This window comes from Halictus rubicundus, chromosome 4 (genome assembly GCF_050948215.1).
Source record: "Halictus rubicundus isolate RS-2024b chromosome 4, iyHalRubi1_principal, whole genome shotgun sequence".
NCBI classification, from domain to species: domain Eukaryota; kingdom Metazoa; phylum Arthropoda; class Insecta; order Hymenoptera; family Halictidae; genus Halictus; species Halictus rubicundus.
In genome coordinates, this window is record NC_135152.1 from 2758655 (window position 1) to 2773033 (window position 14379).

Here is a 14379-nt window from a genome sequence, read left to right on the forward strand (position 1 = left end):
AGAGGCCTCTGCTCGCGAGAAAAAAAGCTAAAGCCGCGTTCACAACCGCCTCGCACCAACGCCGGGTCAGAGGGCATCGTTTCGATACACCTTCCGTTGGTTCGTAATCAGTAACATAGATTTGTGCCAAAACAGTCGAGGCAAAGGTGCTTCGGTAACAGTTAGCACAGTTGACGTTCCTAAGCGTTGACACCTGTATTAACACGTTAAGTGCCAAAAATCAGTGTAATTTAATTAATCAAACCGAAACTAGAAATTTAACCCTTTGCACTCGAAGCTATTTGAACTCCAAAACGAAACATTTCTTTCGACCAAGAAGATTGCCCTTCTATATATATATTTTTTTTCACGTTATTCATACATACTTACAATATATTGGAATACAAACAAATTTGATAATGTAAAAAATATTTTGAATAATGACACAGCAATTTTTAGTGGTGCCTTACAGTCACCATTCGAGCGTTAAGGGTTAAAATGTATTATAGGGGATGCTGTATCAACCCTTCTGAATTCTAAAGATCCCAATAAAATTCGCTTTATCTGGATATGTCACAATAAAGATTAATTTGTAAACATAGTTAAAAATCACTGTCAGTCAGATGTGACTGACGTGACAGTTAAGGTGTTAAGGGGGCTCGAGCGGACATTAAAAATACAACAGCTGACTTGATTGATTTAAGGTTGATTGACAATTGAAAAATTGATTTGCTTTACAATGTTAGACACGTCGTGAGACGGTAGAGGATTGCTCCAGAAATCGGGCAGTTGAACGATGATTTCTAGACATAGCATAGAAACTGGTAATCGACAAATCGAAGAGGTCGAGGATCGAAGAGGTGTTCAGAGGTCAGGCGTGATCTTTTGGTGTGCTTCCGTGCGTTTTTCGTCGACAATCGGGGATTCGTGTCGAAGAGGAATCGGGAAAGCAGAGTCTCTGCTCGCTTTCGTCGATTTCTCTGCAGTTTCCACGCGTGTCGCTCCTCGTGCCGGTTTCATATCGAGCAGCCCGCGAGCCGGCAGATTAGAATTCAATTCGAGACGTGCTCGAAGAGCGGTTCCCACGCGAGCTTTTGAGACGCGTAAAAGTAGCCCGCGCCGCGCGTGACGACGAAGCCGCGCCGCGCCGCATCGCGAGCCGAGCCGAGCCGAGCCGACGCCAACGCTAACGAGGGACCTTTCCCTCGTCGAAACACATTTTGCTTTTCTCAAGCCAGCGTTTAGAGAAACTCTCCGTATCTCCGGCGATGATGGTCCAAGTTTCATATTCCCGTGTCCCGTTTCGACGCGAAATCACCGGCATTACCGCGACAAAGCCGATCGCACGCGCGTTCAGCGTAACCTCGGACACTCCCTTCCGTTGTACAACAATCCTGCGTACGCTCCAGCTTGCGCGTGATGCGCCAGTTCGTTGAACCTTCCGTTTTCGCGGACGCGGAGCTGGGGACAGTGCTAGAGAGCTAGTTTCCCGTAAAAAAACGGGTCATCAAATTTTAGCCGCCGATTTTATGTTGCAGTTGATAGAGCTTTTTGGGAGCTACGAGACTGTGTGGAACGTGCTCCATTCCACGGCAAAGTTCAAGTTCAATGCGGCACGAAATTCGACGGCAAAGTTCAAGTTCGATACAGTGCAAAGTTCAAACGCTTAAAAGAGCATACGACGCGCTCAGAATTTTCATTCTTTATAGAAACACTTGGGATTTTTGTTACACGGTGAAAGAAATTTTCTTTTCAACGTTCATGCTGATATCGTGAGGATAGGAATTTTCGTTCTTTATATTTAGGCATTATTCTTATTGTTGAAATGAAATAGTCAAATTGTAAGTAAAACTCACATCCAGGATTGTCGGGGCGTCGGCGTCACTTTGGCTGTTACAATGTCACAATTTGGAAAAGCCTGGTGGAGTGTTCGTTACAAGTCTAAATGACGATCGGAAGTCGAAATGTTAGTTAAACGTTAGTTGCACGTCCGCCCAGAGTCAGTTCGACGAAAGAGTCGATTTAGGCAGGACATACCTGGTATACGGGGTGGGTCACCACATTTTGCTATCTCGATTTACGTCATTATTATTACGCATAGCAAACAATGTTTCAGATGAAGTTGAATGGTTTTGAGAGGGGCACATTCTGATGGTACATTTTTTTGTAGGTGGACGTGTAAACGACATATGAAGGTCATTAATGTTTTTTTAAATGGAATCATATATTTTTTATTGCATCATCCGATGCTCCTTTTATATTCTTTACAAAAAAGGATTAATCTATTTGTGTAAAAAAATCATTAGTTTAGGAGATATTTTAATTCTAATTTGTTAGATAATCTCGACTTTCTGGTCAATATTATGAATTCAATGTGATAATGTAGTAGGAGAGCAAGAATTATCAATGTAAATATTTACATTTTCTGTGTTGATAATTCTTGTTCTCGTACTTATTGTGAAATTTAGACTTATTGGTCCATACTTTATCGAAGGATCACTAACCGGACCAAAATATGCACATTTTTTATCAAATGCTCTATGGACATTTTTAGATGATTTACCATTGCATACACGACAAATAATGTGGATTCAACAGCTCTGCTCATTATTCAAGAATAGCAAGGGATACATTAAATCGAATGTTCCCAAATCGTTGGATAGGGCGATGTGGCCCCATTCATTTTCCGGCAAGATCACCAGATCTAACGCCCCTCGACTTTTTCTTGTGGAGCTGCTTAAAAAATAAAGTGTACGCTGAGTCTCCGACTACAATGGCCAATACGAGGGATCGTATCATCAATGAGTGTAACAAAATAACATCAGATACACCACGCAATGTTAGTGAGTCATTAACTTCTCGATTCAGAAAGTGTTCTGATGCAAATGGTCGCCACATTGAACCTTTTCTATAAAGAGACAGTACAATTAAAATATCTCCTAAACTAATGATTTTTTTACACAAATAGATTAATACTTTTTTGTAAAGAATATGAAGGACCATCAGCTGATGCAATAAAAAATATATGATTCCATTAAAAAAAACATTAATGACCTTCATATGTCCTTTACACGTCCACCTACAAAAAGAAAATGTACCATCAGAATGTGCCCCTCTCAAAACCATTCAACTTCATCTGAAACATTGTTTGCTATGCGTAATAATAATGACGTAAATCTAGATGGCAAAATGTGGTGACCCACCCTGTATATGCAGCAAGTTTACAGTTCCAAGTTTTTATATTAAAGTTCCTTTATTCACTACCGCTGTGCTTTATGATAAGAACAACACCATTCCCATCATATCCTGAACAATATTAAAGTTCCTTCACTCACTAAGACTGTGCTTTCTGATAAGAACAACTCCACTCCTATCATATCCTCAACACTTATAAAACCTGTACGGTGTATTCTCCTAAAACTTGCAGGGAATGTTACTACGCATCGTAAACGGTAGAGAACATTTTCTTTTTCAAGAAGCATGATAATTATCCCACCGAGGAGCGGGATTTGTTGAATACCGGCACAGACTAGAGTAATAACGATCCATCGATATTAAGAACGTGACCGATCGTCGGAACGAACCAAGGAGTTAATCGTTCCTCGGAACATGGTGCCGTCGGTCTGTCGCTCGTCTAGATTCATTCCGTTTGACCGTGTTTGCACGGTCGAGCGACTCGTGTCAATAAACTCTGTCGGTTCTTCAGCATCCAACGCCAGGTACCGCGTGGCCCGATCCAGCAGAATGTCGAGAGGCAGTCGTCGAAACTCCGCGGCCCTGTGTCTTTTGTTCGCTCGTACGACTCGAGTCGAGTCTCGCCTCGTCTCGTCCCGTCTCGTCGTAGTCTAGACGCTTTTATGGCAGCGTACAGCGAGCGTAACTTCGATATCGACTAGTTAAATACCTGGTCACGACGCTTCGCTGTCACAGAGGGAGAGAGGGAGAGAGACTGTCGTAAAACGTCGTCGGATACGAGACCTTCCGGCGACCTTTCGCGGAGGACATTTTTAGACGAGACGCTCTTTCAGACAACTTCCGACGCGAGTTCTTTCCGTTCGCCCTTTACGCTCTTTGCTTTAACTGGCTGCTGACCCGTTAACGTGTTTACTGCCCTGCCAGTCGTATTTGGGCGATGGTATTTCTCGATCATGAATGTCCAATGGCGACGAGTTCGATCTCGACTTGGAAAATGCGAAAGAATCGAGGCTGACCGTGCATTCATTCGTTTCTCTATTTCCAAGCATACAGTGAATTCTCGTTACGAGTCAGTTGCGCCGTTCTGGCGACTGACTCTTAGACGAAATCTGAGGTTCTCGCCGAGCGTCGCATTTGAAATACACAGGACACGCTGGAAACCTAAGAGTCACATCTGTCTATAAGTCATAAGCCTATGACTACTAACCGATAGTGACAAGAAAACTGAGAAAATGTCTTTCTCCGATACAATGTTGCACGTAGCTTGAGAGGCAGTTCCACTGACTCCAAATTGTAAGGTTGCCACTGACTCGTAATGAGAATTCTCGGTATTTGTCAACGACACTTGTCAGCGTAGTGTATCGTCCAGGAGACGTACCCGTGTTGTGTTTACACTCCTCGGCGTCCGAGGCCTCTCGAGCTTCGCGGCCCCTCACGGTATACCCCGCGGTAGTGGGGATAATTCCGCGACGTTTATCATCCAGGCCTTGGCGACATATACAGGGTGCGGCACAAATTAGTCCCCACGATTTTTCAGCCCCTTCGGATGGTCGGACAGAAAAATGTTTCTTACCAAAGTTAATCAGTATTTAACCGTCAAGAAATTGCAATATTTTTAATTAAAAAGAAATCGATTTTCAACAAAAAATTAAGGTCGCTGTCATACCTTTTAATGGAACTGGGTATTTTTAACTCCATAATATTGTAGGCGACGTGGAAACGAATTCAACGACCTGCTATACAATGACTTTCAGATGACCTTGAAAGATAACATCGCCATGAATCAATTGGCAGAATATTTGAAATATTTCGACGGTACGTAATAGCAACGCCTCGCATTTAAAGATAAACAAATGAACGTAAACATTGCTTCAGAACTTAACACACAAAAAACCAAATTTATACGGAGCCACATTGAAAACACAAATGTTAAACGTGTACATGTAATTAATTAATAATTAAATTAAGTTTTCGAACCGTATCCCATCTTGTGTAATGCAAAGTTCTGCTCTTTGTAACAAAGTTTCATGTGTAGCTTCCATTAGAGAACTTCTTTTTACATTTCTACACGCTTGAATTATGCGTTTTTTAAGATTTTCCATATTATCCACAGGTCTTTCTAAAATCTAAAGGGGTTATATCCGGCGAGCGAGCTGGCCATCGAATTGGACCATATGTTCCGATCCTCTGATTCCCAAAAACTGTAGTTAAGTATGTTTTTACAATTGCAGAATTATGAGCTGGACAGCCATCGTGTTGGAAATACATATCTTTGATGTTTTCCGGGATCTCTTGCAACAACGTTGGAAGTTCATATCGCAAAAAATCTATGTATCGATGTGCTGTTAATATTCCATCGTAAAAATATGGTCCGATTAGGCAGCCGTTCATTTGTTTACCTCTAAATGCGAGGCGTTGCTATTACGTACCGTCGAAACATTTAAAATATTCTGACAATTGATTCATGGCGATATTATCTTTCAAGGTCATCTGAAAGTCATTGTATAACGGGTCGTTGAATTCGTTTCGACGTCGTCTACAATACTATGGAGTTAAAAATACCCAGTTCCATTAAAAGATATGATAGCGACCTTGATTTTTTGTTGAAAATCGATTTTTTAAATACTGATTAATTTTGGTAAGAAACATTTTTCTGTCCGACCATCCGAAGGGGCTGAAAAATCGTGGGGACTAATTTGCGCCGCATCCTGTATAGAGAAATCACTGTTCTTCATGGTAGGTTTATTACTAGTTCGATCTTCATCATCAAACACTCTTCTCTATAAGATAAAAATTGTGTTACCTCATACACAACTGAAAGGTGTGAACTCGACGCGATCGGAACTTAACGCGTTCGTGTTCTAGTGGTTGTCTAAATTGCACCGAGCCGTCCCCAAGCAGAGCGGCAATAAGAAAGTCGGGTTTTCCATTCTCGTTCTCTAGACGACGCACAGTGCGTTTCGCGAGGAGAGGAGAAGAGAGGTTTGGGGCGGGGGAGAGGAGAGGAAGAGGTGAGGAGTCCGGTTATCTAACGGGCGCTAAGTCGAGCGACCTCGTTGCGGCCGGATTACGTAGCGTCGGTGTTTTGCTGGCGTAATATCGGGACAAATGGTGGCCGCGGCGAAAGAAATGCCAATCCCTTGGAGCCGGGTTTATTGACACGTTGCGGTTTCGGCGGGCAGCGACGGGTGAATCGGGTCCGATGGCCGATCCGCACGAGTCGTCGTTTCGCGTTTCTCGTTTCGCGTTTCGCGCCGCACCGCAGACCCGAGCGTGTGCTGCTTGTGTCTCCGACTCTTGTCTGCATATGTCCCGCCTCAGTGGTACTCACCTGGAAGCGAACAGTTTAATTATCCGGTTAATTGATTCGTCGCGACGTTAACTACATGCGCGGAATAATATCGCAGTAAACCTGCAGAGCCCCGGCGTCATTAAACCTGACGCCGCGGGACAACGATTGCGTAACGCCGATGCGCGTAACCTTGCGCCTCCTTCGGCCGTCATCTTCCTTTTCAGCAGCTCAACGGTTCGCAATAAATCTTGTAGCCCCGCCGCGAAGATTCTCCTCCGTAGTACGATATTTCGAGCATGGCAATGTTTAGAGTCATCGTGTAAGATCCTGAAACGATAGAAGTAATAAAACTTGAACGAGTACGATTTCACGTTCGTTGCAGCCAGTTAGAGAATAGATGCTGATTTGTGTTAACATTTCTACGGTCGTTGCGCGTGTATCGAATCCGTTTCGGAGCTTCTGTTTCTCCGACGTGACGCATCGACAGGCAATTAAAGCTCCTAATGATACCGTAACGCAAGAATACAGTTATCGTGATGCGTTTTCTTTTCATGAGATCTTCGAGATCGCGAATACCTCCAGATAAACGACGCAGGCAGACAATATCGGCGAGCAAACGGTAAAAGGAGGAACAACATTTCTTTGCAATTTTCCTTGCATCCCTGCGCGCAATTGCTGTCCGGTTAACTACCGCTCGCGAGGAGCAGCTAATTAAACGTGGTTAATGCTCAATCAGCAAACCGGTTCTCTCTCTCTCTCTCTCTCTCTCTCTCTCTGTATCCGCGGAACGTAATTGCGTGCTGTATGTAGATCATTATGGAACGAATGGCGTTAGGAACAAGCTAAAAATTCCTATCTGGGCTAATAGGGACGACACGCCTAAATTCCGCCGATCCGGGGATCGTCGATCTGGATCCCGACGATCAAAGCCCGCAATTACTCGACTCGCTTTCACCGGGTTGGCAGCCGGCACGGCGGATCGAAGATTAAGTTATCGTTCGTTCCCCTTCGAAAGAAACTCCAATTTCGCGTGTCACGGTGCTCGCCTTTACGGCCGATAATTAATATCCGATCCACGAAACTGGCCGGGCTGCTGGACCTACCTCTTCTCTCTACTCTCTGTTCAGAGTAATTGCGATTACGGCCCGATACGAATCGACGCCGACCGCTCTCTTTCCGCGTTCGAGACCGGCAGTTGCGCACCCGACGGGTTCCAGCTACCCAAACGGAACAATAACAGACGTAATCTCCGCAAAAAGCTAAGCCGCAGAGCAAAAGAGGTTCGAGCACTTTGCTACCGCGGCGTTCTTCCTCGAAGGAGATTGCTTCAAATTGAGAAAGAGTACTCTAATTGTAGCAAACCCCCGAAGTACATTTCGAGAGAATTTATTGGACATTGCGGTCCGTAAGAAGATCGTGTCGTTTGTATAAAAATATGTAGCTTCGTCTGATTCAGTAAAGGGTAACAGGAACCGATGGAGAAATCTATGCTGTGCTTCGATTTTTGTGAAAATGAAAAAGCAATACAGTGATTTCTCTATGTATGTCGCGAAGGCCTGATAAAAATGTGTCGCGGAATTATCCCCACTACTCGAGAGGCCTCGGACGCCGAGGAGTGTAAACATAAGGCGGCTCGAGTATGTCTCCTGGACGATACACGACGCTGGCAAAGACCCGCGTTGTTGACATACATCGAGAATTCGCTGTATCTGATGTTGTAAGAAAAGTTTAATCTTGACCGCGTTTTAATGGTGAAATCGTTGACTGTTGCAGCTGCACCGTGGTGTTGTTCAACCCTCGGAAGAACACCCAGGCCCACGTGTTGAACGCTTGTCGCAAAACCGTGACCTCTCTGGCTTTGGCCGGTGATGGTAGACTGTTGGCGACCGGCGAGTGCGGCCACATGCCGAACGTCCGTGTCTGGGACATCTCCGATCCGTACAATGCCGTGCAGATCGCAGAATTCTCCGGGCACAAGTATGGCATCAACTGTGTGGTGAGTCGATTACCCTTTTCGTTCTAAAGAAACAATCAATTCACCCTTGAAGGCTGTTCAATTCGGCGCGGTGACAAGATCAACATATGGACCGCTCGTTTGACAAATCGATTAACTCTGTGATTTCTTAATTCAACGTTTACCCTCGGCGATATTAAACCGAGGAACTGAGGATTGTGCTTCGACAGTAAAACCGGTAATTGCACTCCGGGACAAAAAGATAGCAGATCACATATTTTTTCTCGTTTGATACTATAAAGTGAAGAAAATTAATATTTTAATATGTTAACATTTTTAGACATGTCAATATGTATAACGTACTGAGTATTATCCACAACAATTGCGTCAACAGAATTGTAGGAACGAAAACGTAAATGTTGTGGTCCACAAACGGGACAAAATGATAGCACAAGTAGCAGATTTTCGATTCTCAGTTGTGTATAAGATCCTGAAGTGGATACATGCATTGTACAACCTAATTGACAACGTGTGTACGTCGTTTATTTGTGCTTATTTGATAAAAAAAACATAGTACAGTGTTAGAAGTGGATCGTGGAAAAAGATTAAATGAATGTGAAATACATACAATATTGAAGTTAAAGGAAGAACAATATTCAGTTACAAAAATATCAAAAGTTGTAAATAGAAGCCGAAAAGTAATTATAGACTTATTAAAAAATCCTGAAAATTATGAAAAAAAGAAGAGTTCTGGGCGTCCACAAAATTTAACTGCTCGTGAAAAACGTGCAATATTAAGAACAGCATCAAATTCGAGCATGACTGCGATACAAATCGCAGAAAGTGTTGGTGTGAAAGTGTAAATGTGGGAACAAAGTGGCGAAGATGATTCTTCGTGACGAAAAAAGATTTAATTTGAATGGACCAAACGACCTAGGCTATTACTATCACGATTTGAAAAAGGAACAACAATTTTTAAGCCGTCTCCATGGGAGGCGATAGCATAATGATTTGGGCCGGTATTGGACACCGGGGTAAAACAGAAATCAAATTTATAAAAGAACGAATGAATAGCGAAGTGTATATTGAAATGATAAATGAACAATTAAACACATATGCTGTAAGAATTGCTGGAAATACATACATATTACAACAAGATAATGTCGCAGTCCACACGGCAAAAGTAGTACAGAAATAGTTTTCTTCGAAGAATATTCGTGTTTTCGTGGCCGGCAAGATCCCCCAACCTCAACGTTATCGAAAATTGTTGGGAACATCTTGCCAGAGCCGCGTACCAAAGTAGCAGACAATTTCAAAATATTAACGGTTTAAAAAAATGTATTCTGGACGAGTGGGAAAATATTAGCGAAAAGGTATTAAAAAATTGTATAAATCTTTACCAAACAGAATATTTGAGGTCATTAGATGTAAAGGAGGTTCTACAAAATATTAAGGTTTGATTTTTGTTGATGAATCGTTTTATATTTCAAGTTTTTCGTTAAGTGTGCTATCATTTTGTCCCGTTTGCGGACCACAATATTTTCGTTTTCGTCCCTAGAATTCTGATGACATAAATGTTGTGGATGATACTCGGTACTTGTGTTCCTGATTTCTCAACATTTTTCATTTCTCGAGAAATGAAAAATAAGACTATATTTCTCGAGAATTCTCGAGAATTTTTAATAAAATAAAAAATATTGGAAATCTTTTACCAAACTTTTATAAAGTGAAACATTACGCTTTTCTTTTGAAATGACTTCTTAATAAGCATAATGTGTCTAATGTAGAATCAGACCATCTACTTCTTTTTTTTTTTTTTTTGTAACAAAATCTGTAGCCGTAGAAAAATTTCTTTCATTTTGTGTGGATGTTGGCTTTATAGTATACAGAACATCCAAAAGTTGCTGAAGATTGGGTGTCCTTTTTCCAGTGGACTCAAAAATTTGAAATTCCTTTGTTAGAGTCTGGAATTTATTTTCTTCTACCGCTAAACTCTTGACACTAAATTCTTGAAGGCTATCTGCAATTTCTAATTCTAACTGTTTTTCCAGTGATTGTTCCTCGTTCTGAGAATCTGAAAGTTTTTCACTATTTTCATAAGAATCATTGTTATATTTTCCAAAAAGTCTGCTTAGAATTTGTTTTGCCATTTTATATGTATCTGCCTTGGATGTTAAATAAAAAAAGTGTATCTTCTGAATCTTTTTGCAGAGACTCTGGATTATGCAGATATTTTATAAGGGATACAACAATCTTGTCTCTTCTTTTAGATATTTCTTCTTTAATAACAACAAGAAACTCATTACTCAATTCAGTATCCAGTTTTTCTAGTTTTAAATAAGAATTTAAGAGAATTCAAGAATTTATATGTTATAAAATAAATGAGATTCATAAGAATTTTCCTAGATTTAAATTTCTCGAGAAATGAGAAATAGTCAATTATAAAATTTCTCGAGAAATTCTCGAGAAGGAGCACTACTCGGTACATTATACATATGGACATGTCCAAAAATGTTGACATATTAAAATACTAAATTTCTTCAGTTTATGGTATGAAACGAGAAAAAAATATTTAATGTGCTATCTTTTTGTCCCGAAAAGTGTAGTCGGGGCGCCCGTGCCCGTTTAATGCGAAAATGACAGGGACGCGCGTTCTTTTGAAAAGATAGGCACGCACGGGAAGGCAACTGGGTTGAGAATTTGATTTACAGCGCGCCTCGCGAGCGAGCGCGGTTTCTAAACGAGTTTATCGGTGCGCTTGGTTTTCGTCCGCCTTTTCAGTTTCCAATTTCAGCGGAAGAAGTTTAACGAGCTGGTCTGGCTGTGGAGGGTAGCATCGAATTGAAAGCCTCCGAGCTTCCCGTCAAACTCGATTTCGAAGCGCAATTACACGGTGCTTTCGTTTCGCGAGACTTCCGGGTCATTTCCATGAAATAAATAACACGAATCGGTAAACGTGCCGGGACTATATGGTGCATTATTGCGTCCGTTATAAATCACGTAAAAATCGCGGGTCAGGAATGCGATGACAACGTGTAATTAACGAGGGCGCAAATTTTCTGTAGCTTTTCTTGATTCGAGTCCGCCGTGCGTCGCATCTATTTGCGGCGTTCTTGACCCTGCCCCTAAGCGTTCTTTCAGCCTGCGCAATTTCGCTCGTGGAAAGATATTCGCCGCGGCGTTTAGCAAAAATTCAGAGTAACGCCGGCGGTGCTATTATACTTTTCGAATCGCAAAAACAGACCCTCGAGCCGCATTCCCGGGAATACTCGCGACGAAAAAGGGCCGTGCCCGATGCCGATGCGCGGCCGTGACGAGCTTACAAGCTTACGGTTACGCCATTGCTCGCATGTTAATTAGGGTCCGCGGCTTTTATACTTTTACGGCACGCCCGCCTGCAATCCCGAGAGTCGGTCGCGTCCGTCGTTCAAGCCGTTTCCGCGACCGTGAAATTTTCACCACAGCGAACACTCTGCAATTTCGTTTCCCTGCGACTCTCGCGCGAACCGCACTTTTAGAAACAGTCCCTCGAAAGTATTTCACCGTTTGTTCCAACACACAGACAATCTACGCTTTACGAAGAATAAATATTATACGTAGAAAGTTGGCCGAACAAATGGGCGAGTTTTAAAAGCTCGTTATTGCGTTGATAGATCGACCGTACCACTTTTGTTTATGCTCCACGGAATGCGAAACGATTAAGAGAAAAGTTAATATCGGCGACCTCGACCTCTTCGTTTTTCCTTCATTATATAAATTGCTTTTAGTTCGCCTGGTCTTTGCGGTCGCTGAGTCGGCCAAAGAAAGTTGTATTAGATCGTGCTCGAGATAACTTCTCGCTCGACGAATCGGTATTATTACCGGCACAGAAAAATTTGATATTAATCATTGGTTATCCGAAGAGGATTCCATAAGTAACCACCGACAGTGTGAAAAATAAAATCGTCGATTCCTTGCGGAAACGTGCTATTTGTTCGTTTAACCAGTTAACTGCGGAGTTTAATTTTAAAAATCCCTCACGGGCGCGGAATGAAAATCAAGCAATGACGAGTATACACGTCGAACGCAGGCCAAATGCCGCTATTATAAATTTTACGAAAAAAATTGAAGCAAAATGAGAAAGAATTACATTTTTATTCGATAAGAAATTAACAATTCATTAACGTCAACCGCACCGCAATAGAGTTTTGAATTGGTTTTAATTGGTTAACACTTGGATGCTCGGATCCGGATACATTTAGAAATTTCGAAGGCATCACCTGGCGATAAATTTCAATCGAAAGTTGTGCAATAGAAAGATCAATGGATCTAGATAAAATACCATAGAAAATACAGTGACTCACGAAAGTATTTGAACACTTACCATGAAATACTTTATTTATTCTAACAAGCATATTATACCATTCCTATAGAAATATTATTAACATTGTAAATAGGTATGACTCTCTAGATTATAAAGGTCAAGTTTCAGGTGAATCGAAATATGTATACAATAGTTATGAATTATTTCTCACAAACATAAACTTTACTGATGCCACAAAAGTATTTGAACAGGTAACTTTTAAAGCTTTAATATTTAGTAGGTCCACCTTTGGCACGCATAACATGTTGTAAGCGAGTATGCATACTGTTTACTAACTTTTCTGTAACACTCGGAGATATAGAATTCCACACTTCGAGTATTGTTTCTTTTAAACTTGCCTTAGATGATATATTAAATTGTTTTAATCCTTTTCCTATTATTGCCCATAGATGTTCAATCGGGTTAATGTCGGGACTTTGTGGTGGTGTGACCAACATGTGAGGGGTATTGTATATGATCCAATCCTTAACGATTCCTGCGGTGTGTTTAGGATCATTATCCTGCTGAAAGTAAAAGTGTTCGTACATACCCAATTTTCTTGCACTTTTTTTAAATTTTCTTGTAAAATGTTCAGATATTTGTATTTATCCATTATTCCTTCTATGAAGACCAAATTCCCGGTACCGCCTGCTGATATGCATCCCCAGATCATAATTGAACCACCCCCGTGTTTTACAGTAGCACGCAAATTTTTCACTTCCATTTCAGTATTTGCTTGCCTCCAAACAAAACTGCGTCCGTCCGATCCAAAAACGTTAAATTTCGATTCATCTGAAAAGATTACTTTATTCCAGAATGCATTATTTTTACTAATAAATTCCTTGGCGAATTTTAATCTCTTTTTCTTATTAATATCACTATTGTACGACTTCTTTCTAGGAAACCTGGCATGACAATCATTTTCACGTAGCACCCTTCTAAATAATTCTGGATTTACATCTTTCTCGAAGTAACCATCTTTAACCATTGTTGCAAGTTGTGCAGCAGAAATCTTTGGATTTTTTTTTATTTCATCGATCAAAGCTCTTTCTTCTCTTTCCGTTAGTTTTTTTGGACGGTCTGAACGGTACTTGTTTTTTACAGTTCCTTCAGATTTCGATCGTTTAAGAATATAATGTATTGTAGATTTATTTATATGTAATAGTTTACTTATTTCACCATACGTCTTTCCTTCGTTACGCCACTTCACAATTCATTTTCTCTCATTTTCAGAAATTTCAGACGTTTTGGAACACATGTTCAATAGAATATTAACATCATGAATGTTAGACTATGACTGACGCACGTGGAACAACTACCAACATTTTGTTTACATTCAGTACCTGAAAAACTTTGTTTTCATTCAGTAAAGTTTATGTTTGTGAGAAATAATTCATAACTATTGTATACATATTTCGATTCACCTGAAACTTGACCTTTATAATCTAGAGAGTCACACCTACTTACAATGTTAATAATATTTCTGTAAGTATTGTATAATATACTTGTTAGAATAAATAAAGTATTTCATGGTAAGTGTTCAAATACTTTCGTGAGTCACTGTATATTTAAGAAAGGATTGACGGACGACTGTCTAAATGGAATCAAGTTGAATGT

General features: G+C 41.0%; 1 protein-coding gene across 8 annotated transcripts in view; it reads left to right on the forward strand.

The window, feature by feature from the left end:
• Positions 1-14379, forward strand: part of Wdr62 (WD repeat domain 62) — a 166436-nt gene that overhangs the window by 126012 nt on the left and 26045 nt on the right. For all 8 annotated transcript variants that reach the window (XM_076786276.1, XM_076786275.1, XM_076786280.1 and 5 more), the window contains one exon: positions 8240-8462. In XM_076786276.1, the coding sequence (XP_076642391.1) occupies positions 8240-8462 (223 nt within the window). The remainder of the gene's footprint in view (positions 1-8239; positions 8463-14379) is intronic.